Consider the following 25,296-nt stretch of genomic DNA (forward strand, 5'->3'; position numbering starts at 1 on the left):
CAATGGAAAACAATACATAACCTTCAAGAAGCTCATGGTAATGAGACCTTGGGCAACACAGTAGTCTCAGGTTCCTCACAGGTAAATGGATGCAGGATGGTGTGAGAATCAAGTAAGATAATATAAAAAATTTTGTAATAGGTACCAAAAAGTTGTACCTACTAATTCATCGCAGGGCTATTTGTGATCTCGAAAGACTGAAAAGAACACAACCATATATCAATAAGGGACTGGTTCAATAAACATGGTACATCAGCACAATGGAGTAATATACATCTGAAAAGAGGAAGGAGGACTATATGTTTATACTCCTATGGAGTGATGTCCATGATATATTGTTAAATAAAACAAGCAAGGTGCAGGTGTGGGGGAGGGTTGAATAGGTAAAGAATGGGGCATTTGTTCAGGGTGATGAAACTATTTTCTGTGATACTGTGCATGACATTATGCATTTGCCAAAACCCATAGAACTTTACATTCAAAAGAATGAACCTTAATGTATATAATTCAAAAAAATCATTTAGGAAGTCAGGGGATTTCAGATGGAATGCAGATGGTGGCAAAAGAATATAACTGTATGAAACAATCTCTTTGAAGGGGGTGGGGAAAAAGGGTGCTGACCTAAGTAAGTCTGGAAATAATCTATATGACTAAAGGCAAAAGACCTGTGTATAAGTTGTGTACTCTAACTGATAAAGTTGTTTTCCATGGGTGTATGGGTTAACAATACTATAACCACTATACATGTATACTGGAAATGATGATTAAGTAAATGGATGGCAGATGGTGGGAGCCAGGTTTCTCACTTTTGGAGTGGTGGAAGGTCACAGGTAAGCAAGAATGATCCAGCAATAATGCATTAGAGTTGTAAGACATCAGTATGCACATGTTTAGTTTACAGGTGGAGATATATATGTATGTTTGTGTATATATGTTTATGTATATACACATGTTATTACATAAGACATACAATATACATGCATGCATACCTACATAAATATTCATCAATGTATGGATATAAAGGGGTTAGTAGTCACACATGTATTCACTGCTCTGCCTGTTAAGAGAACCAGTAACATCCCAGTAGCGATGAGCACACCCAGTGGCTAGATCTTTTTTTTTTTTTTTTTTTTGCGGTACGCGGGCCTCTCAGTGTTGTGGCCTCTCCCGTTGCAGAGCACAGGCTCCGGACGCTCTGGAGGCGCAGGCTCAGCGGCCATGGCTCACGGGCCTAGTTACGCTCCACTTCCTTAAGGGCATGGTAACCACAGAAATTATTTGGAATTCTTCTGCATGGGAAATTTGTCTCTTCGTCCCCATTTATTTACCAAGTCATTTATTACATCAGTGTGAACTCATGGATGATTATTTTATACTTTGTGCTATAATCCAATACCACTTTATTTTGTTACTCAAATTGTACCTACTTTGGCTGTTGAGAGCTCTTTCAATTGGCTACATTGTCCCTTTGGCATATTCCCATCATTGTGTTTTACTGAGCACTTCCTTACTTTCTAGACCTGGTATGAGCCATTTCTCCAAAGAGCCCTGCTTCCTTTTATTGGAAAATGGTATTAGAAACCAAGATCTAGCCACTGGGGCTTCCCTGGTGGCGCAGTGGTTGAGAGTCTGCCTGCCGATGCAGGGGACACGGCTTCGTGCCCCGGTCCGGGAAGATCCCACATGCCGCGGAGCGGCTGGGCCCGTGAGCCATGGCCGCTGAGCCTGCGCGTCCGGAGCCTGTGCTCCGCAACGGGAGAGGCCACAACAGTGAGAGGCCCGCGTACCGCAAAAAAAACCCCCAAAAAACAAAACCAGAAACAGACTCACAGGCTTAGAAAACAAACTTATGGTTACCAAAGGGGAAGGGGGGAGAGGGATAAATTAGGAGTTTGGGATTCACATATACACACTACTATGTATAAAATAAACAACACGGTCCTACAGTATAGCCCTGGAACCTATATTTAATATCCTGTGATAAACCATAATGGAAAAGAATATGAAAAAGAACATATAGGGACTTCCCTGGTGGTCCAGTGGTTAAGACAGTGCTCCCAATGCAGGTGGCCCAAGTTGGATTCCTGGTCAGGGAGCTAGATCCTGCATGCGGCAATGAAGATCCCGCATGCCGCAACTAAAAGTGGGCGCAAATAATTAAATACGTCAATAAATATTTTTTTAAAAAGAATATATATATGTATAACTGAGTCACTTTGCTCTACAGCAGAAATTAACACAACATTGTAAATCAACTACACGTCAATAAAATTTTTAAAAATTCATCCATTGGAAGTGTATGCTTCAAGGACTTTTTAGTAAATTTATACAGTTGTGCAATCATCACCACAATCTAGTTTCATTTTCACTTATTTATTTATTTATTTTAAAAACTATTTAATTTATTTATTTATTTTGGCTGCGTTGGGTCTTCGTTGCTGCGCGTGGGCTTTCTCTAGTTGCAGCGAGCAGGGGCTACTCTTCATTGTGGTGCGCGGGCTTCTCAATGCGGTGGCTTCTCTTGTTGCGGAGCACGGGCTCTAGGTGCGTGGGCTTCAGTAGTTGTGGCTCACAGGCTCTAGAGATCAGGCTCAGTGGTTGTGGTGCACAGGTTTAGTTGTTCCATGGCATGTGGGATCTTCCCGGACCAGGGCTTGAGCCCGTGTCCCCTGCATTGGCAGGCGGATTCTTAACCACTGCACCACCAGGGAAGCCCTATTTATTTATTTTAATTCACTACAGTTGATGTACAATATTATGTGCCGGTGTATACCACAATTCAGTTTTAGAACATTTCTATCACCTCCTTAAATTCCAAGTCCATTGCATTCAACCCCCTGGCTTCCACACCTAGCAGCAGGTAACTGTGCTTTCTGCCTGGATAGATTTGCCTAGTACAGTCTAAGTTTTTTTTTTGTTTTTTTTGTTCTCTCTCTCTCTCTCTCTCTCTCTCTCTATATATATATATATATTTTGGCCGCGCCTTACGGCTTTCAGCTTGCTGGATCTTAGTTCCCCCACCAGGGATGGAATCCTGCGCAGGCAACAAAAGCGCACTGTCCGAACCACTGGACAGCCAGGGAATTCTTTTTTTTTTTTAATAATTTTTTTTCAGTCTGAGTTTTTAAAAATGCGGTAGTAAAAGAAGATCGTGCAAAAGAGGTACTGTTTAGAAACAGGTTTAACAGATTTTAAATTTATCATAAGTTAAAAGTTGGTTATAATTTTAAATAACATGGAAGTCATTACAAAGTAAAATTTTTAAAAAGAGAGAGGAAAAGCGAGAAGAGGCTCCAGTGTGGGGAGGCTAGAATTGGGGTGGGGGCGCTATAAAGGGTGAGAGAGGTGTGTCGGGAGCATCAGGGCGCGTCGGGCAACAAGTGCCGGCCCTGGGGCTACACCGCCCTCACCTGGTTTACAGGGTCCCAAGAGCCCTCCTCTCGCGCAGGCGCAGTGACTCCGGCTTGCCGGCCTTTGGCGGGCTGGGGGCGGAGCCCAAGCGAGCTTTCGCCTAGATCGTGAATGCTTAGCGATTGCTTCTGTCTGTAGTGTAGGTATGGCTCCCGCTAGGAAACCGAAAGGCGGCGGTAACCCGGGTCGGGGTCTCGCTCTGTGCTGACCGCGACCCAGGGCCGAGTGGGCTATGGGGGATCCTGGCTCCCTGGTCACGGAAGGCCGCGCTGATGACCGGAGCTGGTGCTTGCGGCGTGTGGGGATGAACGCCGAGTGGCTGCTGCTGGAGGATGGAAACGAGGTGAGGGGGAGGGGGTCTTCCTAAGGTGAGGGAAGGGAGTTGGAGGAGGCACGGGCCGGAGGAAGGCTCAACGGGCCGGAGGGAGGCCCGACGTCCCGGCGGGAGGGATGAATGGAAACGTGGAAGTGGGAGAGGAAGTGAAGAGAGCGGTGAAGGGTGGGCCCTGGGGGGGAGGGAACGGAAAAGGGGGCTGGTGCGAGTGGTTGGGGGGGGGTCTGAGGTGGGCGGTGTCCGGGGGAGGTGCTACAGTGTGGGAGAAAAGATGGCCCTGTGGAGAGCGGCCTAGGCCCGAGCTGGGGCCGAGAGGGCCGAGCTGGGGCCGGTGTCAGGGTTGCGGGAAGGAGCCTGGTAGAGGGGCAGAGCGAGAGGCGGGCGTAGAGGATGTGAGGACTGCTGGGGTTTCGCGGGGGAAGGAGGCGACTGTGTTGATGGGTTGGGGGGCTGGCACGGCACCTATTGGGGTCGCACCCGGCTGCTCCCTGCCGGGGCGGCGGAACTGGCAGGCGGAGCTGCCCCAACTTCCGAGAGTCACGGAACCGTCTGGGGTCTGGGGCGGAGCGGGGGGAACCTCGGAAGACTAATGAGAGCGTGAACTTTATCAAGTTTATTTTGAAAAAGATTGCGAGTTTGAGGTCGTGTCCCTTAAAATACTCAGACTTTTACATAAAAATGCCCTTTTCCTTTCCGACTCTTGAGGAAAATTGGCGCTTTGGTATGGGCCACAATTATCCTGTGAGTCTCGGTACTGCCGACTGGCACCCCCTTAGATGGGTTGAGGTAGGGCTACAGAAATACAAGAATTCTCTCCAGAAGCTGCTTATGATGTTCTCTAATGCGGTTATAAATACAAAGAAAAGAATTTAAAGAGGACAGGTGAGGCACGGTTTCAGTTGGGGGCCGCGAGGACTCGGGAGGTGGTTCTAGAGAGGGTGATGGAAGAGAGGTGGGGGGAGAGTGCAATCAGCTTGGGAAGGAGGGCTGGATCAGGGACCAGCTTGTGGTGATTGGGAACCGTTTTGGTTTTGGAAATGATTTGTGTGAAGGATAAAGAAGTCTTTTGATAATTTTGTATGTTTAACTAGATTTTTTCCTGTAAGTTACATAGTCTCAATTCAGTCTCCCAGGTATTTACTGAGTACTTGCATTGTTTGCTGTAGTATGAGAGGGACACATAATAATGACTTTTGCTCTCAAAGAGTTTATTGCTTGAACGGGGAAAGAGGATTTTATGCAGTGAAGCAGTTTGAGAACATCCAGGCAGACTGTATGATCAAGTGCCAAGATGTGGTTTATTTAGTCCTATTCTAAGGACAGTCAGAGGAGGAATTCAGGTCCAGCCTTAAATGTTGCTAGATTTGGGGATTATAAAGGATTACTTGTATGCTGTGGATTGAAGAACACGAGGAAGATACCTCTGCCCCCAGTCTCTCTTCTATCCACGTTATCAGTGCCTAAAAGTCCATTTTAGGCATTCATTCTGTCAGCTCGAGCACTGGCCTTCCCGGCACGACCCTTTCCAAAAGCATATACCTTTAGGAAGTTTAACAAATGAAAATACTGATACCTGAATAATAGTAACTATACCTTATTTTGTATAGGACTGGGCTTTCACATACATCACTTAATCTGAGCCCTGCACATATACCACACTCACATACAACCCTGTAACGAATTTAGTGGTCATGTTAATTGTTCTTTAAGATTCAGTTATGGTGGATTAATTCATTACTTCTGAATAGCTTGGTAGCACTGAGAGTCTTGGGGAGGGGGCAGGCAGAAAGGTTAAAGCCCCTGCAGCAAGGACAAGAGGACTATAAAGTACTCCTACACATATTTTAAAACTATCAGATAATTTTGTGTGAGACCACTGCTATGAGGGGAGAGCCATACAAGCCAGAATGAATGGTGAAGATATAGCAAGAAGACTGGCGTGCCTTGGGACGTGGAGGAGAGGCCTCCCAGGCCTGGCTGTCTGCAAGGTCGGACCTTAGGAAGTAGTTGGAGCATAGCCTGCAGTGTGTATGGACAGAGGCCTGAGTCAAAGCCAAGAGATGAAGTCTTGCTTATATTATAATGGTCCCCAAACCATAGCACAGGCCTGTGTGCACAAGATTTTAGGAGGTGTGCTGATATTACTTAGTTATAATGAGAGTAAAGTCAGTTTCTTGCCTTCCCAGTACCCCTCAGATTCTCAGCTACAATAATAAAACAAGGTTCCTCTCATTTCATTGAAGGGAATACTGTAGTAAATTGTCTGCCTGAATGGGTGTCTTTAAACTTCTTAAACCAATCCAGAGAGTTTGGTAGAAAAACAAATTAGATAGAGATTTATTGCAAATTAGCTAGTTCCCAGGCCCTGTAAGTGCTTAGGCCTTTGGGGGAAATCATAGTGTCTTCATTTTTCTCTTTTCTTCTCCTGTATTTGGTTTTCATGAAGCTCTTTGCCCTAAGAGGGTTGGAAAAAGGAAAAGGATGGTCCTAGAGGAGTTGTTGGTCATTTGGGAAACAGTAGGAGTCATGCCTAGGAGGGAAGCATTAGCGAAGGTGGGAAAGGACAAGATGAACTTGTAGACCAATACTGTCAATAAGCTCAAAGGCTTGCAAAACTGTTGTAAATGGAAACAGTCCCCAGCAACGAGTTGGCAGTTTGTTGGCACTCAGTTCCCATGGGGAATTTAGTTTTATGTTATGCATGGTGCTGGGATATTCAAATAAGCTCATGCAGACTCTAACCATGGTGTGGATGAATTATCAATATATCAAGGTCAATTCTAGGACCAAACAGTGAAGGGAAAGACAAAAAAGAGTGTTTCCTTCCTTTCCTGGATTCAGAGTTCATAGGAGGTGATTTCAGAGAAAGGTGCTCATCTCCCTTTTTTGTATTACTTTCTCCAGGCTACCCATAATGGCAATCTGACTGTCTCCCCTCAGGTATTAAAATGGAATATTTAATACTTTATTTATTAGAAATAAAGCTACCTAAATGGAAATTCTTACTGAATATGGATGACAGATAAATCCTTAAACGTTCCATTTTTAAAGGGTATGTATATTAATTCAGAGGAACTTCTGTAATTAATGGAATGTCTGGCAAACTGTCAAAGCATTGAAAAACTTCAGATTCAGAGTTTTGGTGGAGGTGATCACCACAACATTTTAGAGGGGAACAAGTCAGATTGTAAGGTTCTTGGCTGCTGCTCCATAGTTTCCAGTGGTAATAACCCATTTTCCAACTTCTGACCTAAAAAAGTGCCCATCTCCTGGAATCTGGGAGGACTCATAAGCAAGATCTCTTTATTCTTCCATTTATTCACAGATATTTACTGAGCAGAAAGAGGCTCTGAGGAGTACAGGGTACTGTGGTATACAAGACAGATAAGGTCCCTGCTCATGAAATTTAAATTCTAAATATAAATTTAGAAAAGTAAATAAAAAAAAGTAAATAAAAGTAGACAAAAATAAATGAAACAAGCAGGATAATTTTGGATGTGGTAAGTGCATGCTAATAATGTGAAGGCATGCAATGGCCAGGGAGGGATCAGGCAGCAACTTTAGATCAGGTAATCAAGGTAGGCCTCTGAGGAGCTGAAACTTGAAAGATAAGGAGCCCATGCAAATGGATGAGAGAAGGATGTTCTAATCAGAGGGGACAGGTGAAAGTACCCTCAGGTACTGTTTCTGACCATAATGTGAGATAACACTAAAAAGGTAGAGGGGGTTAGGACATTGAGGGCCTTAAAGGCTGTGAAAGGAAGTTTGGATTATTAGAGAATTTTAAGAAGGGAAAAGATCTGGTTTAAAGTTTTTACATTGCCACCCCAGCTACTGTGTGAAGAATGGGGGCTGGCACAGGAGCAAAAACAGCATAACTGGAGGAAACAGTGCTGTTTGGATTAAGGTAGTGGCCACTGAGAGAGAGAGAAGTGAATAGATTAGGGCATATTTGAATTAACAGCCAGTAGATTTTGCTGATGATTTGAATGTGGAGATGAGGGATGTAGAGTGAATCAAAGATGGCTTCTGGGTTTGGGGCTAAGCAGTAGGTTGGGTGGTAGTGTCAGTTGCTGAGATGAGAGTTTGTGGGGAGGAATAGATTGGGACAAAGCATCGTGGTGGTCTTTGAGGGACTCAGGAGGACAGGCATAATTTTGAAAGAATTCAACAGGAACAAAAAGTGCAGCTTTTAGAAAACCACAGACTATTTGGCTTAATGTTCCCAGGTTAGGTTGGGGTATGGGTCATTAAAGAGGTGGCGTGTGCACCAAGAAGAATAAGCAGGGAATTCTACGACCTGGATCCCAGAAGAATTTTATTTCCTTCCTTGACAGGGTTATTATGAACTTGACTGGTCTTTCAGGAAAATATGATAGACGTGAACTGGGACTTCTTTGCAACCTTTTCTAGAGGCTCTCATGCTGTACTTGTGGATAAGATGGAAAACAAGGACTTTTCCATCTTTTGGTTGAATTATAACTGGTTCAAGGTGTTCCTAGATTGTGTGGTGGAATGTTTACTAGGCTTTCCTGAGAGCTTTGCCTTTGGTTACAACCTGTTTTAATCTTTTCATCTGTCTTGAATGAAGGTACAGAGGGCATCATATCAATTTGGTGGGTGACTCCAAGCTGGAAGGGATATTGAGTATGTCTGATGGCAGATGAAAAATTCAGAAAGGTCTTGACAAGCTCATGATAGGCTGAACTAACAAGATGAAATTTAATAGGAATCAATGTAAGGTCCTGCCCTTGAATTCAAATTTACCAACTAGTCAAGTATAGGACAGAAGAGACATAACTTAGCATAAAAATTCTTAGGGGAGGGTTAGACCAAGAAATTTAATCATTCCTAAGCCTAAGGATACGTTGGCGGTATGATAGATCTGCTGTGAAAGCTAATGCAATTTATATGCTCCAGTGATAAAATCTAGAACTAGGAAAGTGATACTTGCATTGACTATGTAATAAAAATTAGGTTTATTTTTCTTAATGTGGCATCCAGGAATAAAAATAAACCAGGAGTCTCTTCACAGACCTATTAGGATGGCAAAAAGACTCAAACCTATGCCGTGGAGTTACGTTGAAGTAACTGGGAACGTAGGGCCGAGAAAAGGGAAGATTCAGTAGACACTTTATAGTTGTCATGTGAAGGGGGATTGGAGATTTTCTGGTGGTGCCCAGGGCAGAGCCTGGGCTGATGGATGGAATTTATAGGAAGAAAGATGCCAAGTCAGAGCCATTAAAAAATTGGAAGGACTGTCTTATGTAGAAGCTATAGTTCTTGGCAGTGTTTAAGACTAGTTGATGGGGTTGTGTAGAAGGAATTCCTCCATCCCATGAGTGGCTGAACCAGGTGACCTTTCAGAGTCCTACCAACCCTGACATTCCATGATTAATGTTCAGCTGTCTCTTGTCACAACTTTTTACCTTTCTCTAGCCAGTGGCTCCCATGGCAGCTGAAGGAGGAGATGGCCAGTGAGCTGTTTGGGTTTCATGGGAGTCTGGTTTCATAAGTCAGGACTTGTGGATACTGCTGGTTGACAAGATTGTAAAGGACCTCTCTTTTCAGTACGGTGGCTGATTGTGTCTCTTACATTGTCGTTGTCTTCCTAGGTGACTGTAGGGCGAGGATTTGGTGTCACATACCAGTTGGTATCAAAAATCTGCCCTCTAATGATTTCCCGAAACCACTGTATTTTGAAGCAGAATGCCGAGGGCCAATGGACAATTATGGACAACAAGGTACAGTAATCCATGGAAGCCTAGTTACTTTTATTGAATTTTTGTTTATTTTTAAGTTAGGGTTCCCCCCCCCGCTGAGGTAATACATGATACAAAATTGAAAGGTTCAAAATTAAAAGAAGATATCTTCTCCCCTAGCTACCCACTTGTCTTTCCCAGAGACAACTACTTCTCTATGTTGCCAGAGATTAGATTATGCCACAATAAAGTCTAATGACTTGAAGTTAGTTACTTTGTAGGGAACACCTGAATTGGGGCAATAGGTCCTATTCCAGAAACTAGATTAAGTTACCAGGGGACTTGGTCTCTTGTGAGTTGGAGGTCCAGAGATCTCGGGAATCTGACAAAGATTCTGGAGTACAACTGTGATTCAGGACATGGTGGGGGGGAGGAACTGAGCTGACTGCACTTAGCTCCTTTTCTTTCCCACTTCTTTCCATCAGAGCAAACCCCTCCTCTCACTTTTCACCTGTTTCATGTATTAGTGCACTAAGGAAGATTTCCTTTGAATATAGGGGTTTTTGTTGCTTGAAACAAATTTGAAAACCACAGATCAAATGTGAATACTAAGGGAGGTGAAATAGTGTATAAAACCCAGCAATTAGGAAATACCTAAAGTGCAGATATACAAGCACCTGCAAATAGTGAAAATATAGAGTGTGAAGTGAGAGAAATTCTGATGTCAACAGTTAAGGATTAGGAAGTGTGAAAAGTCTTTGGACACCATTTTGCACTGCTCTGGTTGAAAGGATTTTAAAGATACCTGTTAGAAGGAAGGGTATTGAAATGATTCTGAGACCAATTCCAACGGGTGTGGGGACGTCCCCCCACCCATCTGTCAACCCGAGATAGCATCAGATTCCACCAGTAAAGGGCTCAGTCCCACAAGACCACCCTCCACTTCAGATGCCAGTCACAACCCAGGTTAAAATGCCATGTTAACATCTGTGCTTCTGACCAACTGGCTATAGGTTGGAAGTTCCAAGGACCCTATCCTTGAACTTCAGGTGCCAGTTGCCAAGTCCAGGTTTTCACCTGTACTTCTGGCTGACTGGCTATAAATCAGAGGTCCCCATTGCCGCCTCCCACTTTGGATTTAATTAATTAATTAGCTTCAGGAATACATTTACTTAGATTTACCAGTTTATTATAAAAGGATATGGTCTGGGTTACAGGTGAACATCCAAATGAAAGAGACTCATAGGGCAAGGTATATGGGAAGGGGCATGGAGCGTCCATGCCCTGCCCCTCTCCTAGCACTTCCAGGTGTTCACCAACCAGGAAGCTCTCCAAACCCCATCCTTTTGGGTGTCTATGGAGGCTTCATTACATTTGTGTACTTGATTGAATCATTAGCCAGTGGTGATCAACCACTAGCCCCTCTCCCTTCCCAGGGGGTTGAGGGGTGAGACTGAAAGTTCCAACTCTCCAATCACAGGATTGGTTCCCCTGGCACCCAGCCCTCATAGGTGACCCTCCAAAAGTCACCTCATTAACATAGCAAAAGTTACCTTGATCTCTTACCACTTAGGAAATTTTAAGCGTTTTAGAAGCTCTGTGCTAGAAATGGGGATGAATACCAAGTATATATTTCTTATTATAATTCATAGTATCGCAGGTATTCTGTAGGCCTGCCCAGCGGCCTCATTTTGCATGCATAAACCTGCTAGATTTAAGCTGTTGGAATAAGTACCTTCCTGCACTAGGATTAAGTTGAGTTGGCATGGTGTTGAAAGAGAGCATAAATGCTAAGTAAATTGGTTCAGCACTCTTGGCAAGGCACTGTGAGCAAAATATAAATTGGCACCGAAAAGGGGACCTTAGAGATGATCTATTTTAACCCCTTCTGTGCACAGTTGAGTCTGAACAAACCTTGCTGCTTGGGACAATTCAACTTCTGGTCTCCCAGCAGCTAGAGCAGTGGTCCTCAGCCCTGTTTCCAATTTTGCCCATACATGGGAGACTTTTAAAAAATACTGGAGATAGCACATTAAAATTAAGAATTTCCATTCATCAAAAGATATCATTAAGAGAGTGAAAATAAGCTCAGAGTGGAAGATACTTGCTACACATATAATCAGTGAAGGGCTTATACTCGGATGTATATAGAACTCCAAATCAATGAGAAAAAGAAAGATAACCCAGTATTAAAAATGAGCAGGGGCTTCCCTGGTGGCGCAGTGGTTAAGAATCTGCCTGCCAATGCAGGGGACGTGGGTTTGACCTCTGGTCCGGGAAGATCCCACATGCCACGGAGCAACTAATCCCGCGAGCCACAACTACTGAGCCTGCTCTCTAGAGCCACAACTACTGAAGCCCACGTGCCTATAGCTTGTACTCCACAGCAAGAGAAGTCACCGCAGTGAGAAGCCTGTGCACCGCAACGAAGAGTAGCCCCCACTCTCCGCAACTAGAGAAAGCCCATGCACAGCAATGAAGACCCAACGCAGCCAAAAATAAATAAACTAAAATAAATAAATTAAAAAAAATAAAAATGGGCAAGAGGCAGGCACTTCACAAAAGATTCTTTCCAAATGTTCAGTAGCCATGAAACATTGTTCAACTTCATTAATGATCAGATTATTTATTTGATCAATAAATAATACAAATACAAATTATTTATTTATTTTTGGCTGCGTTGGGTCTTCATTGCTGTGCGCGGGCTTTCTCTAGTTGTGGTGAGCGGGGACTACTTTTCGTTGCAGCGCGTGGGCTTCTCATTGTGGTGGCTTCTCTTGTTGCAGAGCATGGGCTCTAGGCGCACCGTCTTCAGTAGTTGTGGCACGTGGGCTCAGTGGTTGTGGTTCGCGGGCTCTAGAGCACAGGCTTAGTAGTTGTGGCGCACGGGCTTAGTTGCTCTGTGGCATGTGGGATCTTCCCGGACCAGGGCTCAAACCCGTGTCCGCTGAATTGGCAGGCGAATTCTCAACCACTGTGCCACCGGGGAAGTCCCTGGGAAATACAAATTAAAAGCATGATGGAATACCACAACACACCTTGTAGTCAGAGAGTAACTATAATTAAATTTTGATGATGCCAGACATTAGTACGGGTATGGAGCAAGTAGTCTTTTGGTAGAAGTGTAAATTGGTACAACTATTTTGGAAAATTATTTGGCATTATTTATTAAAGTTGTGTATGTATGTATGTGTATATACATACATACATACATACACACATACGGTATTTTCACTCCTAGGGAAACAACCCAAATGTCTTTCAACAGTAGAATGGATAAATAAACTGTGGGATATTCTTACAATGAAACACTATACTGTAATGAATTTGAATGAATTACTGCTATATCCAACAACATGGATAAATCTCGCAAACGTAATATTGAGTGAAAGAAAACAGACACAAAAAAATACTTTTTTTTTTTTGGCTGTGCCACCTGGCATGCGGGATCTTAGTTCCCCAGCTGGGGATCAAACCCACGCCCCTTGCAGTGGAAGTGCGGATTCTTAACCACTGGACCGGCAGGGAAGTCCCAAGAATACATATTATTTCATGCCATTTGTATAATGTTCAAAACCAGGCAAAACTAACGTGTGATGTTAAGCCAGGCTAGTAGTCACTTTATGGGGTGGTGGGGGGGACTTAGTGGCTAGAAGGAGGCATAAGGATGTTTCTGGGATGCTGATAATGTGGGGATTTTTTTTTTTTTTTTAAACCTTGTGGTAGTTATACTGAGTGTTCATTTTGTGATATTCACCTAGTTGTGCATTTATGATTTGTATGTTTTTATGTTTGTATGTTATGTTTTAGTAAAGAATTTTTTAAAATATTGACTGATACACCTATTAGAATAGCTAAAATAAAACACTACCAAGTGCTGGTGAGCATGCAGAGTAACTGGAACTCTTAAACACTGCAACTGAGGAAACAAAATAGTACTGCCACTTTGAAAAACAGTTTGGCAGTTTCTTACAGTTAAACATACACTTACCCAGCAATTCCATTTTTAGGTATTTACCCCAAATTAATGGAAACTTATGTTCTCACAGAAACTTGTACCTGAATGTTTATAGTGGTTTTATTCATAATCACCAAAAACTGGAAGAAAACAACTAGGGAACAGAGAAACAAGCTGATGTACCCATACCCTGGAGTACTACTCAGCAATAAAAATACCAAGCTACTGTAATGCAACCAAGTGGACACATCTCAGAGCCATCATGCTAAGCGAAAGCAGCCAAACTCAAAAGGGTACATACAGTGTATGATTCCATTTATACAACATTATGGAAAAGGCAGACCTTTGTAGAGACCAGATGAGTAGCTGCCTGGATGTGGGTGAAGGGTTGACTGCAAAGGGTCCCTGTGTCTTAATATGATTATACACAGTGTTTATGTCTAAACCTGGCTTTAAAAATTCTGATGCCTAGGTCCCACCTCTGACCAATTAATTCAGTCTAAGGATGAGACTCAGGCACTGCTATTTGTTGTAAACGTTTCCAGGTGATTTCACTCTACAGTTAGGGCTGAGAACCACTGAGCTACATAAGTCATCTAGAGAACTGCAAGGAAACATTGGCTTTTGGCTTTGGGTTTCCACTGTTCTCAACAACCAATTAAAAATGCTGGACAGAGATTGAGCATTAAGTGAAGTAATTAGTATTTAAGGGGGTGAGGGTTATTCCACCTTTTCCTCATTGATTACTGAGACATTCGGCAGGCTTTTCTTTGGTTATCACTTTGCTGCTGCTGACATTGTTCAGACTGGTGATTATGAAAACCAGCATCAAGAAAGTATTGAACAGAGTTTGATTTGTTTAAACCATTGTATTTGAAATCATATCCTGGGCAGTACTTGACTGTTCCTGTATAGCCATGGTATTTTCATCTTTTCTACAGTCACTGTGTGAACAGAATCATTTTGGGCCTTTGGTCCAAATTATACTACTAGGTGTCACCGAAGAGTGATTAATGGGTAAACAGAGGCATCCAAGGATAAAATGTGATGGAAAAATTTTGAGAGCTTATTTTTCAGACCTAAAGGGCTCTGAAGGAAGGCAGGTTAATACAGAGGATCTAGTGGACGGCTGCCATATGTCTCAAGTGTTTGCCCCAGCTTTTTAGGGAATCCTTGTTCTCTCTCGTCTTGGGCTGCTTCTATAACCTTTATTTGTTTAACATTATCTTTGCCTTTGAGTTTTTCTTAAACGTCTGTATCTTGGCATTAGGTGGCCTCCTGTGTCATATTACTTTCCCTGAGACTGTTTTCCTATGTATATTTTAAAATGGACTCTTCTGGTCTCCATCTGCCTCCTTTGTTAATTCCTCGTGTGTTGTTTCAGAAGTCTGCAGAACCGATCACTTCCTATAATTTCTCAGGCTGAATATGAATGGAAAGTTTAGGAGAAGGTTGACAGATAAGCCAGGTTAGGCCCAAGGCAGTGAGGTAAAAGCCAGTCTTTCTGTGTGTTTCTGTGCTCGTCTTTCTCTCCCTCTCCCTGCTTGAGCCAAATAATATAGAACCAGAAACCAGGGCCTAATACCAAACCAGAGCTGAGATCCAGTCTCTACTCCTCTGGATCCTCTGTGCCTTGTGGTCCAGCCCCCTGTCTTTCATATTTGGGTTGACCAGGTATTTTTTCTTCGTGAGTGTAGGTAGCTATTTTTACCAACATAAGCATAAGCCTTAGTCCCTGTTCAGATGTGAGCTTCATCTCTGTCCTGTCCCCCAAAGTTAAGTCCTGGATATGGGTTAAAATGCCCACTTGTCTCTTCAAACTTTAAATGCTGCATTTGCTTCAGGTCTATTTTAGGACCTATCATCTCCATTTAGCATCTCTTAGCTAACCCAGCTCTATATGATATTCCTTTACATTTATAGGCTGTGCTATGTAATCCCACATTTGCTTAAATATGCCCTTGTGTTTTGCTTTCCATGGTCAGCTGCTAAAAGATGTTTTCATATCTTCTGCTTTTGTACTAGGTATATTTACTTTGCAAGATGCTGAGCACAGAGTTGACGTGATTGTTGATAAATCAGTTGAGCTAGAACAAAATAATGGTAGTGAACACTTATATATACACTTAGATAATGCTTACCATGTGCCAGGTACTTTCCTAAGTACAGTACATACTTTACCTCATTAAATCCACACAAACACCATGAGGGAGAGACTATTATTATCTTCCATTTTATAGATGTGGCAGTTGGGGCATAGAGAGGTTAAGAAACTTGCCTAAGTCACACAGCTGTTAAGTAATGGAGCCAAATTACAAACCCAGGCAGTCTGACTTCAGGTTCATGCTGTTAATCCCCACACTGTGATTTAATTTAAACCACAAAAGTAAATATCGAGCATTTGTTCTATGTGGGTCACTGTGCTAAGTGTTTTGTATGTATAACCTCAGTCATTCCTCACAGGAGCAGTATGAGATAGGAACTGTACTATTTTACAGACAAAACTGAGGTACAAAGAGGTTAAGTAAATTGGTGAAGGCCATGCAACTAATAAGCTGAGTCCAGAGCTCCAGCTCTTAACCACGTGTTCTGTTGCCCATGGACCATTGGTGCTGTTATTTGGATCAGATCCCACCTACGATTTGACCCCAGTACAAGGTATTGGTACTTTCTTTTTTGGTTTATGTGTACTGGGAAGTGTTTTTTCATTCACCAATGTGTTCAGGGGCCACACACATCCAGAGACAGTGCCTGCATGATTTTCTTGGCCAAGCATACCTTCGGAGCCTCATCATTAGATGCTACTTCCTTCACTCTTAGCAGTTTTTCCAGTCTTGGGCCATTGCCCCCAGTTTACATCAATAGGAGCTATTCGATTTCAGTTTCTTTTAATGCTAATGCATTTACTTGAGTAATGTATCCACCAGTAACAAGGTGATTCCTGCCTGTTACACAGGCACTTCTCTGGAGAAATGAACATCATATAGGTAAAAAGCCAAAGTGCTGTTTGAAGAATGCTGTTTCTAAGGATGGCAGTTTATGAACCTTTCTTTTCTATTTGTTCTCAAGGGTTTTCTTTCTTTCTTTCTTTCTTTTTTTTTTGCGGTACGTGGGCCTCTCACTGATGTGACCTCTCCCGTTGCAGAGCACAGGCTCCGGACGCGCAGGCCTAGGGGCCATGGCTCACAGGCCCAGCCGCTCTGCGGCATGTGGGATCTTCCCGGACCGGGGCACAAACCCGTGTCCCCTGCATCGGCAGGCGGACTCTCAACCACTGCGCCACCAGGGAAGCCCCTTCTAAGAGTTTTATAGTGTCTGGTCTTACATTAAGTCTTTAATCCATTTGGAGTTTATTTTTGTGTATGGTGTTAGGTAGTGTTCTTTCTTTTTTTTTTTTTTGCGGTACGCAGGCCTCTCACCGTTGTGGCCTCTCCCGTTGAGGAGCACAGGCTCTGGACATGCAGGCTCAGCGGCCATGGCTCACGGTCCACAGCATGTGGGATCTTCCCGGACCAGGGCACGAACCCGTGTCCCCTGCATCAGCAGGCAGACTCTCAACCACTGCGCCACCAGGGAAGCCTGGTAGTGTTCTAATTTCATTCTTTTACATGTAGCTGTCCAGTTTTCCCAGCACCACTTATTGAAGAGGCTGTCTTTTCTCCATTGTAAATCCTTGCCTCCTTTGTCATAAATTAGGTGCCCGTATGTGCATGGGTTTATCTCTGGGCATTCTGTCCTGTACCATTGATCTATATTTCTGTTTTTGTGTCAGTACCAGCCTGTCTTGATTACTGTAGCTTTGTGGTATAGTTTGAAGTCAGGGATCCTGATTCCTCCAGCTCCGTTTTTCTTTCTCAAGATTGCCTATTCGGGGTTTTTTGTGTTTCCATACGAATTGTAAAATTTTGTGTTCTGATTCTGTGAAGAATGCCATTGGTAGTTTGATAGGGATTGAATCTGTAGATTGCTTTGGGTAGTATAGTCATTTTCACAGTATTGATTCTTCCAATCCAAGAACATGGTATATTTCTCCATCTGTTTATGCCATCTTTGATTTCTTTCATCAGTGTTTTACAGTTTTCTGAATACAAGTCTTTCACCTCCTTAGGCAGGTTTACTCCTAAGTATTTCATTCTTTTTGTTGCAATGGTAAATGGGAGTGTTTCCTTAATTTCTGTTTCTGATTTTTTGTTGTCAGTATATAGGAATGCCAGAGATTTCTGTGCATTAATTTGTATCCTGCAACCTTACCAGATTCATTGATTAGTTCTAGTAGTTTTCTGGTGGCAACTTTAGGATTTTCTATGCATAGTATCATGTCATCAGCAAACAGTGACAGTTTTACTTCTTCTTTTCCAATTTGTATTCCTTTTCTTTTTCTTCTCTGATTGCTGTGCCTAGGACTTCCAACACTATGTTGAATAAGAATGGCGAGAGCGGACATCCTTGTCTTGTTCATGATCTTAGTGGAAATGCTTTCAGTTTTTCACCTTTGAGTATGATGCTTGCTGTGGGTTTGTCATATATGGTCTCTATTATGTTGAGGTAGGTTCCCTCTGTGCCTATTTTCTGGAGAGTTTTTATCATAAATGGGTGTTGAATTTTGTCAAAAGCTTTTTCTGCATCTATTGAGATGATCATATCGTTTTTATTCCTTAATTTGTTATTGTGGTGTATCACATTGATTGATTTGCGTATATTGAAGAATCCTTGCATCCTGGGATAAATTCCACTTGATCGTGGTGTATGATCCTTTTAGTGTGCTGTTGGATTCTGTTTGCTAGTAGTTTGTTCAGGATTTTTGCAACTATGTTCATCAGTGATATTAGTCTATAATTTACTTTTTTTGTGATATCTTTTTCTGGTTTTGGTATCAGGGTGATGGTGGCTTCATAGAATGAATTTGGGAGTGTTTCTCCCTCTGCAATTTTTTGGAAGAGTTTGAGAATGATCTGTGTTAGCTCTTCTCTAAATGTTTGATAGAATTCACCTGTGAAGCCATCTGGTCCTGGACTTTTGTTTGTTGGAAGATTTTTAATTACGGCTTCAATTTTGTTACTTGTGATAGGTCTGTTTATATTTTCTAATTCTTCCTGGTTCAGTCTTGGAAAATTGTACCTTTCCAAGAATTTGTCCATTTCTTTGTGGTTGTCCTTTTTTTTTTTTTTTTTTTTGCAGTATACAGGCCTCTCACTGTTGTGGCCTCTCCCATTGCGGAGCACAGGCTCCGGACGCACAGGCTCAGCGGCCATGGCTCACGGGCCCAGCCACTCCGCGGCATGTGGGATCTTCCCAGACCGGGGCACGAACCCATGTCCCCTGCATTGGCAGGCGGACTCTCAACCACTGCGCCACCAGGGAAGCCCCTGTGGTTGTCCATTTTATTGGCATATAGTTGTTCTTAGTAGTCTCTTATAATCCTTTGTATTTCTGCAGTGTCAGTTGTGATTTCTCCTTTTTCATTTCTAATTTTGTTGATTTGCGTTCTCTCCCTTTTTTTCTTGATGAGTCTGGCTAAGGGTTTATCAATTTTGTTTATCTTCTCAAAGAACCAGCTTTTAGTTTTATTGATCTTTGCTATTGTTTTCTTTGTTTCTATTTCATTTATTTCTGCTCTGATCTTTATGATTTCTTTCCTTCTACTGACTTTGGGTTTTCTTTGTTCTTCTTTCTCTAGTTGTTTTAAGTGTAGGATTAGATTGTTTATTTGAGATTTTTCTTGTTTCTTGAGGTGAGCTTGAATTGCTGTAAGCTTCCCTCTTAGAACTGCTTTTGCTGCATCCCATAGGTTTTGGGTCATCATGTTTTCATTGTCATTTGTTTCTATGTATTTTTAAATTTCTTCTTTGATTTCTTCAGTGATCTCTTAGTTATTTAGTAGCACACTGTTTAGCCTCCAGGTATTTGTGTTTTTTACAGTTTTTTTCCTGTAATTGGTTTCCAGTCTCCATGGTGTTGTGGTCAGAAAAGGCGCTTGATACGATTTCAATTTTCTTAAATTTCCTGAGGCTTGATTTGTGACCCAAGATGTGATCTATCCTGGATAATGTTCTGTATGCACTTGAGAAGAAAGTGTATTCTGCCACTTTTGGGTGGAATGTTCTATAAATATAAGTTAAATCTATCTGGTCTCTTGTGTCATTTAAAGCTTGTGTTTCCTTATTTATTTTCTGTTTGGATGATCTGTCCATTGGTGTAAGTGGAGTGTTAAAGTCCCCTACTATTATTGTGTTACTATCGATTTCTTCTTTCCTGGTTGTTAGCATTTGCCTTATGTATCGAGGTGCTCCTATGTTGGGCGCATAAACATTTATAATTGTTACATCTTCTTCTTGGATTGATCCTTTGATCATTATGTAGTGTCCCTCCTTATCTTTGTAACAGTCTTTACTTTAAAGTCTATTTTATCTGATACAAGTATTGCTACTCCAGCTTTCTTTTGATTTCCATTTGCATGGAATATCTTTTTCCATCCCTTCACTTTCAGTCTGTATGTATCCCTAGGTCTGAAGTGGGTCTCTTGTAGACAGCATATGTATGGGTCTTGTTTTTGTATCCATTCAGCCAGTCTGTGTCTTTTAGTTGGGGTATTTAATCCATTTACATTCAAGGTTATTATCGATATATATGTTCCTATTACCATTTTCTTAACTGTTTTGGGTTTGTTTTTGTGGGTCTTTTTCTTCTCTTGTTTCCCGCTTAGAGAGGTTTCTTTAGCATTTGTTGTAAAGCTGGTTTGGTGGTGCTGAATTCTCTTAGCTTTTACTTGTCTGAAAAGCTTTTGACTTCTCCATTGAATCTGAATGAGATCCTTGCTGGGTAGGATAATCTTGGTTGTAGGTTTTTCTTTTTCATCACTTTAAGTATATCCTGCCACTCCCTTCTGTCCTGCAGAGTTTCCGCTGAAAAATCACTGATAACCTTATGGGGATTCCTTTTTTGTATGTTATTTTTTGTTTTTCCCTTGCTGCTTTTAATACTTTTTCTTTGAATTTAATTTTTGTTAGTTTGGTTAATATGTGTCTTGGTGTGTTTTTCCTAGGGTTTATCCTGTATGGGACTCTCTGTGCTTCCTGGACTTGGGTGACTATTTCCTTTCCCATGTTAGGGCAGTTTTAAACTATAATCTCTTCAAATATTTTCTCAGACTCTTTTCTCTTCTTCTTCTGGGACCCCTATAATTCGAATGTTGGTGCATTCAGTGTTGTCCCATAAGTCTCTGAGATTGTCTTCAATTCTTTTCATCCGTTTTTCTTTATTCTGCTCCTCAGCAGTTATTTCCACTATTTTGTCTTCCACCTCACTTATTCGTTCTTCTGCCTCAGTTATTCTGTTATTGATTCCTTCTAGTTTATTTTTCATTTCAGTTATTGTGTTGTTCATCTTTGTTTGTTTGTTCTTTAGTTCTTCTAGATCTTTGTTAAACATTTCTTATATTTTCTCAATCTGTGCCTCCATTCTATTTCCAAGATTCTGGATCATCTTTACTGTCATTACTTTGAATTCTTTTTCAGGTAGATTGCCTATTTCCTCTTCATTTACTTGGTCTTGTAGGTTTTTACCTTGCTCCTTCACCTGTGACGTATTTTTTTGCCATCTCTCTTTTTTCTTTTTTATGATTGGGATTGTGTTCCTGTCTTACTGGTTGTTTGGCCTGAGGTTTCCAACACTGGAGTTTGTAGGCTATTGGGCAGAGCTGGGTCTTGGTGCTAAGATGATGAACTCCGTGAGACCTCACTCTGATGAATATTCCCTGGGGTCTGAGGTTCTCTGTTAGTCCAGTAGTTTGGACTCGGAGCTCCCACCGCAGGAGCTTCAGCCCAACCCTGAGCTTGTGAACTAAGATCCCGCAAGCCATGTGGGGTAAAAAAAAAAAAACAGTAACAGAATAAAAAATAAAATTAGACTAGGAAATGAACAGATATGTTAGAAAGAATATAAAAATAAAAATATAGATGAATCAACAACTGGAAGGTACATCACAATAGGAAAAAAGAGGAAGAGGGAAAAGAAAAGAAAAAAAGGGCGGGGTGGGGGGAAGGCCTTGGCTATGGAAGGTGGGGCCTAATCAAGGGTGAGGTTTGGGTGGTGGGTGGAGCCAATGCGCAGGACCCACAGGGCTGGAAAAGGCCCTGGGGGCTGTGGGGGGTGGGGCTTAGGCTCAAGGAACAGAAGGGGCCCAGGCGTGCCCCCCACCCCCGGTCTCAGAGGGCAGGGGACCTCACCTGGGAGCCCAGCAGGCTTCCTGGGCTTGAGTGGGTGGGGCAGTCATGCTCCCCATCTCTCTCGCTCCTTCTGGAGGGCCCCTCCCGCCTGCCTCTCCTGATCTCCCTGGCCTCAGGGGTGCCAATCCTATCTGGCCTCCACTTCTCCTCCCCCCTCAGTCCCCCTATGTCCTACCGGTTCACTTTGGGGTTCTTCCCATCTCCTTGGGCATCAGAGTCCCCCACCAGTGGTGGCAGGCACCCTAGTTGTGGGGAGACACTAATTCCGTGTCTTCCCACACCGCCATCTTGACTCTGCCTCCAAGGATTTTCTTTCTGAAAAGACAGAAGGTTTTGCAGCAGCAGGAGGGAAATTCCATTAAGAGGAGAGAAATCATGAAACTTATTTTGTCTTTCTTTTCCTTTCCCCAGAGTCTGAATGGTGTTTGGCTGAACAGAGAACGTCTAGAACCTTTAAAGGTCTATTCTATCCATAATGGAGATCACATCCAGCTTGGGGTGCCTCTGGAAAATAAGGAGAATGCAGAGTATGAATATGAAGTTACTGAAGAAGACTGGGAGAGGATTTATCCTTGTCTTTCCCCAAAAAGTGACCAGATGATGGAAAAAAATAAGGGCTTGAGAGCTAAAAGGAAATTTAGTTTGAATGAATTAGAGGGTTCTGGAGCTGAAGGCCCCTCAAATTTGAAATCCAAAATAAGTAAAGTGTCTTGTGAACCTGGTCAGCCAGTGAAGTCACATGGGAAAGGTGAAGTGGCTAGTCAACCCTCTGAATATTTGGATCCTAAGTTGACTTCTCTTCAGCTAAGTGGGAAGACCACAGGGGCTCATGTTGACCCAGGCCCTGCAAAAGTTGTAGAGCTTCATTATAAGAAGCAGAAAGCCTCAAATCCTTCAGCATCTCAGAGCCGCTTAGAGCTGTTTAAGGTAACGATGTCCAGGATTCTAAAGCTGAAAACACAGTTGCAGGAAAAGCAGGTAGCTGTTCTGAATGTGAAAAAGCAGACCCAAAAAGGGAACTCAAAGAAAATTGTGAAAATGGAGCAGGAACTGCAGGATTTACAGTCCCAGCTGTGTGAAGAGCAGGCCCAACAGCAGGCCAGAGTGGAGCAGCTGGAGAAGACTTTCCAGGAAGAGCAGCAGCATCTCCAGGTACCACACAGGAGGGAAGGACAAGAGTGACCCTTGGGATGGGCAGGCCCTTCGTGAGCCTCTGGCCAGAACTCTCTGTTTCTGGATCAGGGACCAAGTGCTGAGTGCCAGGGACAGGAGATGTAATGGGAACAGAAAACTTTGAGGTTCAGCATGATGATCAGATCAAGAGCCAGAGTTGGGATGTCAAGATGGGGAAAGGTGACTGGCAGAACCAGCCAAGATATAACAGGATGCAAAGGTGAGGCATCTCAGAACTGAGGTAAATTCAGAGAGAGGTTGGATGAAGGTGAAGATGCCCCCAAATTACAGCACACCCCAATTAACGCAATAGTTGTCTTCATGAGTAATCTTTCTCTGTTCTGAGGTCAAAGCCAAATTTCTGTACCCAAGGCAGGTGTAGGTCACCTGATTACTCTGCCCTTGATTTACCTGGCAACTTGTTAGCTCTGTAGCTAACCTAGGAAGTGGGAGGCTAGAAAGGCAGAAAATGTTTGTGTCTGACCTGAGTAGCCAGCATGGGAGGGGACAGGTACATCATGACTCAGTTGTTGGGTTGAGTGATAAGCCACCTCCCACAGGGCCTTTAGTAGATAAAATAATGACTGTCTTAGCTGTGTCAAGGTGAGGGCAAATGTGTCTGCATCCCCAAGTCATTTGGGATTAGATGACAAGCACTTGCACAAAGCTTCTAGGCTATGGCTGATCCTGGTTCTGCTCAAAATGTCAGTTCCCATCTGGCAAGAGCCACATGTTTTACTCTCACCTACTTGCTCAGGTAATACTGAATGTCAAGAATTCCCCATTGTTGACTTAGAACTAAGAGGGGCCAATCAGGATTGAAGTGAATAAGCTTTTCTCTTTCATGTACTTTACTCAGGGTAAGAAACAACCAGTTGTGTTGGCTTATTTCTGAACAATTTGTAGATTTCATTCTAATCTCAGCTATCCCCCATAAACTGCTGGTCTTAGCCAAGGCCATGGATTAAATAGGTCTTTCTAAGGGTATACACTGCTTGCTTATGTGTACCTTTTTGCTGCCCTTTTCCAGCCTGGACTAATTCTTGAAATTAATAGATGGAGGTTTATCTTCACATATTTAGTATATGACACCTTCACCAGAGTAGAGCTCTCTTTAAAGGCTTATGTGCTCAGGAACAAGAGTTACTGTTAATATTTGTGGCTCCTTTGAGCATGCTTCAAGATATAGCTGTGAAATCTTTTTCCTTATCAAAATGGTAAAGAAAGGCAAAAAGGACTGGTTTAGAGAATTTCTCCAGGAATGAGAGGGCCATATATAAATCGCTCCTAGTGACGTATATCTAGTCCTTTGTTTATTAGTTGCATTCCCCTCTCCCACCAAGCCCTAAGAATTTATCCTACCCCTACTGCTTGCTCAGAAACTCATTTAACCCTTGCTACTTCACACAGAATTTTTTTTTTTTTGGCTGCGCTGTGTGGCTTGTGGGATTTTATTTCGCCAACCAGGGATTAAACCCGGGCCCTCAACATTGAGCGTATGGAGTCCTAACAACTGGACTGCCAGGGAATTCCCACAGACTTTTTTTTTTTTTTTTTTTGCAATATAAGGAATTTATTTAAACAACATTAGTTGCTGGGGGACTGGGAAAACAAGGCTGGAAACTACACAGTCAGGAATGAGACAGACCTAGTCCAAGGAAGATGCTATGCTGTTGTCACTGGGCACAAACATCTCACCTGCAGGGCCAGCAGTGCTAATGCTGGGGTCTCAACACAAGCCTGGAATCACTTCTGCTGCTCCTCTGGAAATTAAATGTTATTGTATGATACTTCCACCACCACCCCATGGGGTGGAATCTTGCACTCCCTGTAACCTCAAGTAACCAGTTTCTGAGGGTGTCTGGTTGTTCCAGGATAGCACTTTGGGTTCAGAGGACATCATGAAAGCAAGGATGTAGCATTTTCAACTACTATAATGGAAGGAGGACCCTGTATGTTACCGAATTCTCCACGTCATTCTTTTTTTTTTTAGTTATCTATTTTATACATATTAGCCACACAGATTTTTTTTTTGAGTACCCACATTACCTGGCACTATACTTGAGTTTGGGTAGTTATAAAGATACTTAATAAATGGTTTTTGCCATTAAGGAATATATCTGGTTGAGGAGACAAAGATGTATTATACACACAAAATAATCAGAACAGTTTCAGTATATTTAAATTAGAGAACCATTTCCAGTTGGCATATTAAATGGGTAGGTAATTCTTTCTTTTTAAATATTTTATTTATTTATTTATTTTGGCTGTGCCAGGTCTTTGTTGCGGCACATGGGATCTTTTAGTTGCAGCGTGTGGGCTTCTTAGTTGTGGCATATGGACTTCTTAGTTGCAGCATGCAGACTCTTAGTTGTGGCATGCAGACTTCTTAGTTGTGGCATGCAGACTTCTTAGTTGCAGCATGCGGACTTCTTAGTTGTGGCATGCATGTGGGATCTAGTTCCCCAACCAGGGATCGAGCCTGGACCCCCT

The 25,296-nt window shown here is 42.6% G+C and overlaps 1 protein-coding gene across 3 annotated transcripts in view; it reads left to right on the forward strand.

The window, feature by feature from the left end:
• The first annotated feature begins 3,478 nt into the window (after nt 1–3,478).
• RNF8 (ring finger protein 8) overlaps nt 3,479–25,296 on the forward strand; it is a 37,972-nt gene continuing 16,154 nt past the window's right edge. For 2 of the 3 annotated variants that reach the window (XM_030870857.2, XM_030870859.2), the window contains exons 1-3: nt 3,479–3,754; nt 9,361–9,489; nt 22,042–22,782. In XM_030870857.2, the coding sequence (XP_030726717.1) occupies nt 3,644–3,754; nt 9,361–9,489; nt 22,042–22,782 (981 nt within the window). In that variant the 5' untranslated portion in view covers nt 3,479–3,643. The remainder of the gene's footprint in view (nt 3,755–9,360; nt 9,490–22,041; nt 22,783–25,296) is intronic. The other variant, XM_060308390.1, reaches the window with a different exon arrangement.

The sequence above is a fragment of the Globicephala melas genome, chromosome 11 (genome assembly GCF_963455315.2).
Source record: "Globicephala melas chromosome 11, mGloMel1.2, whole genome shotgun sequence".
NCBI classification, from domain to species: Eukaryota; Metazoa; Chordata; class Mammalia; order Artiodactyla; family Delphinidae; genus Globicephala; species Globicephala melas.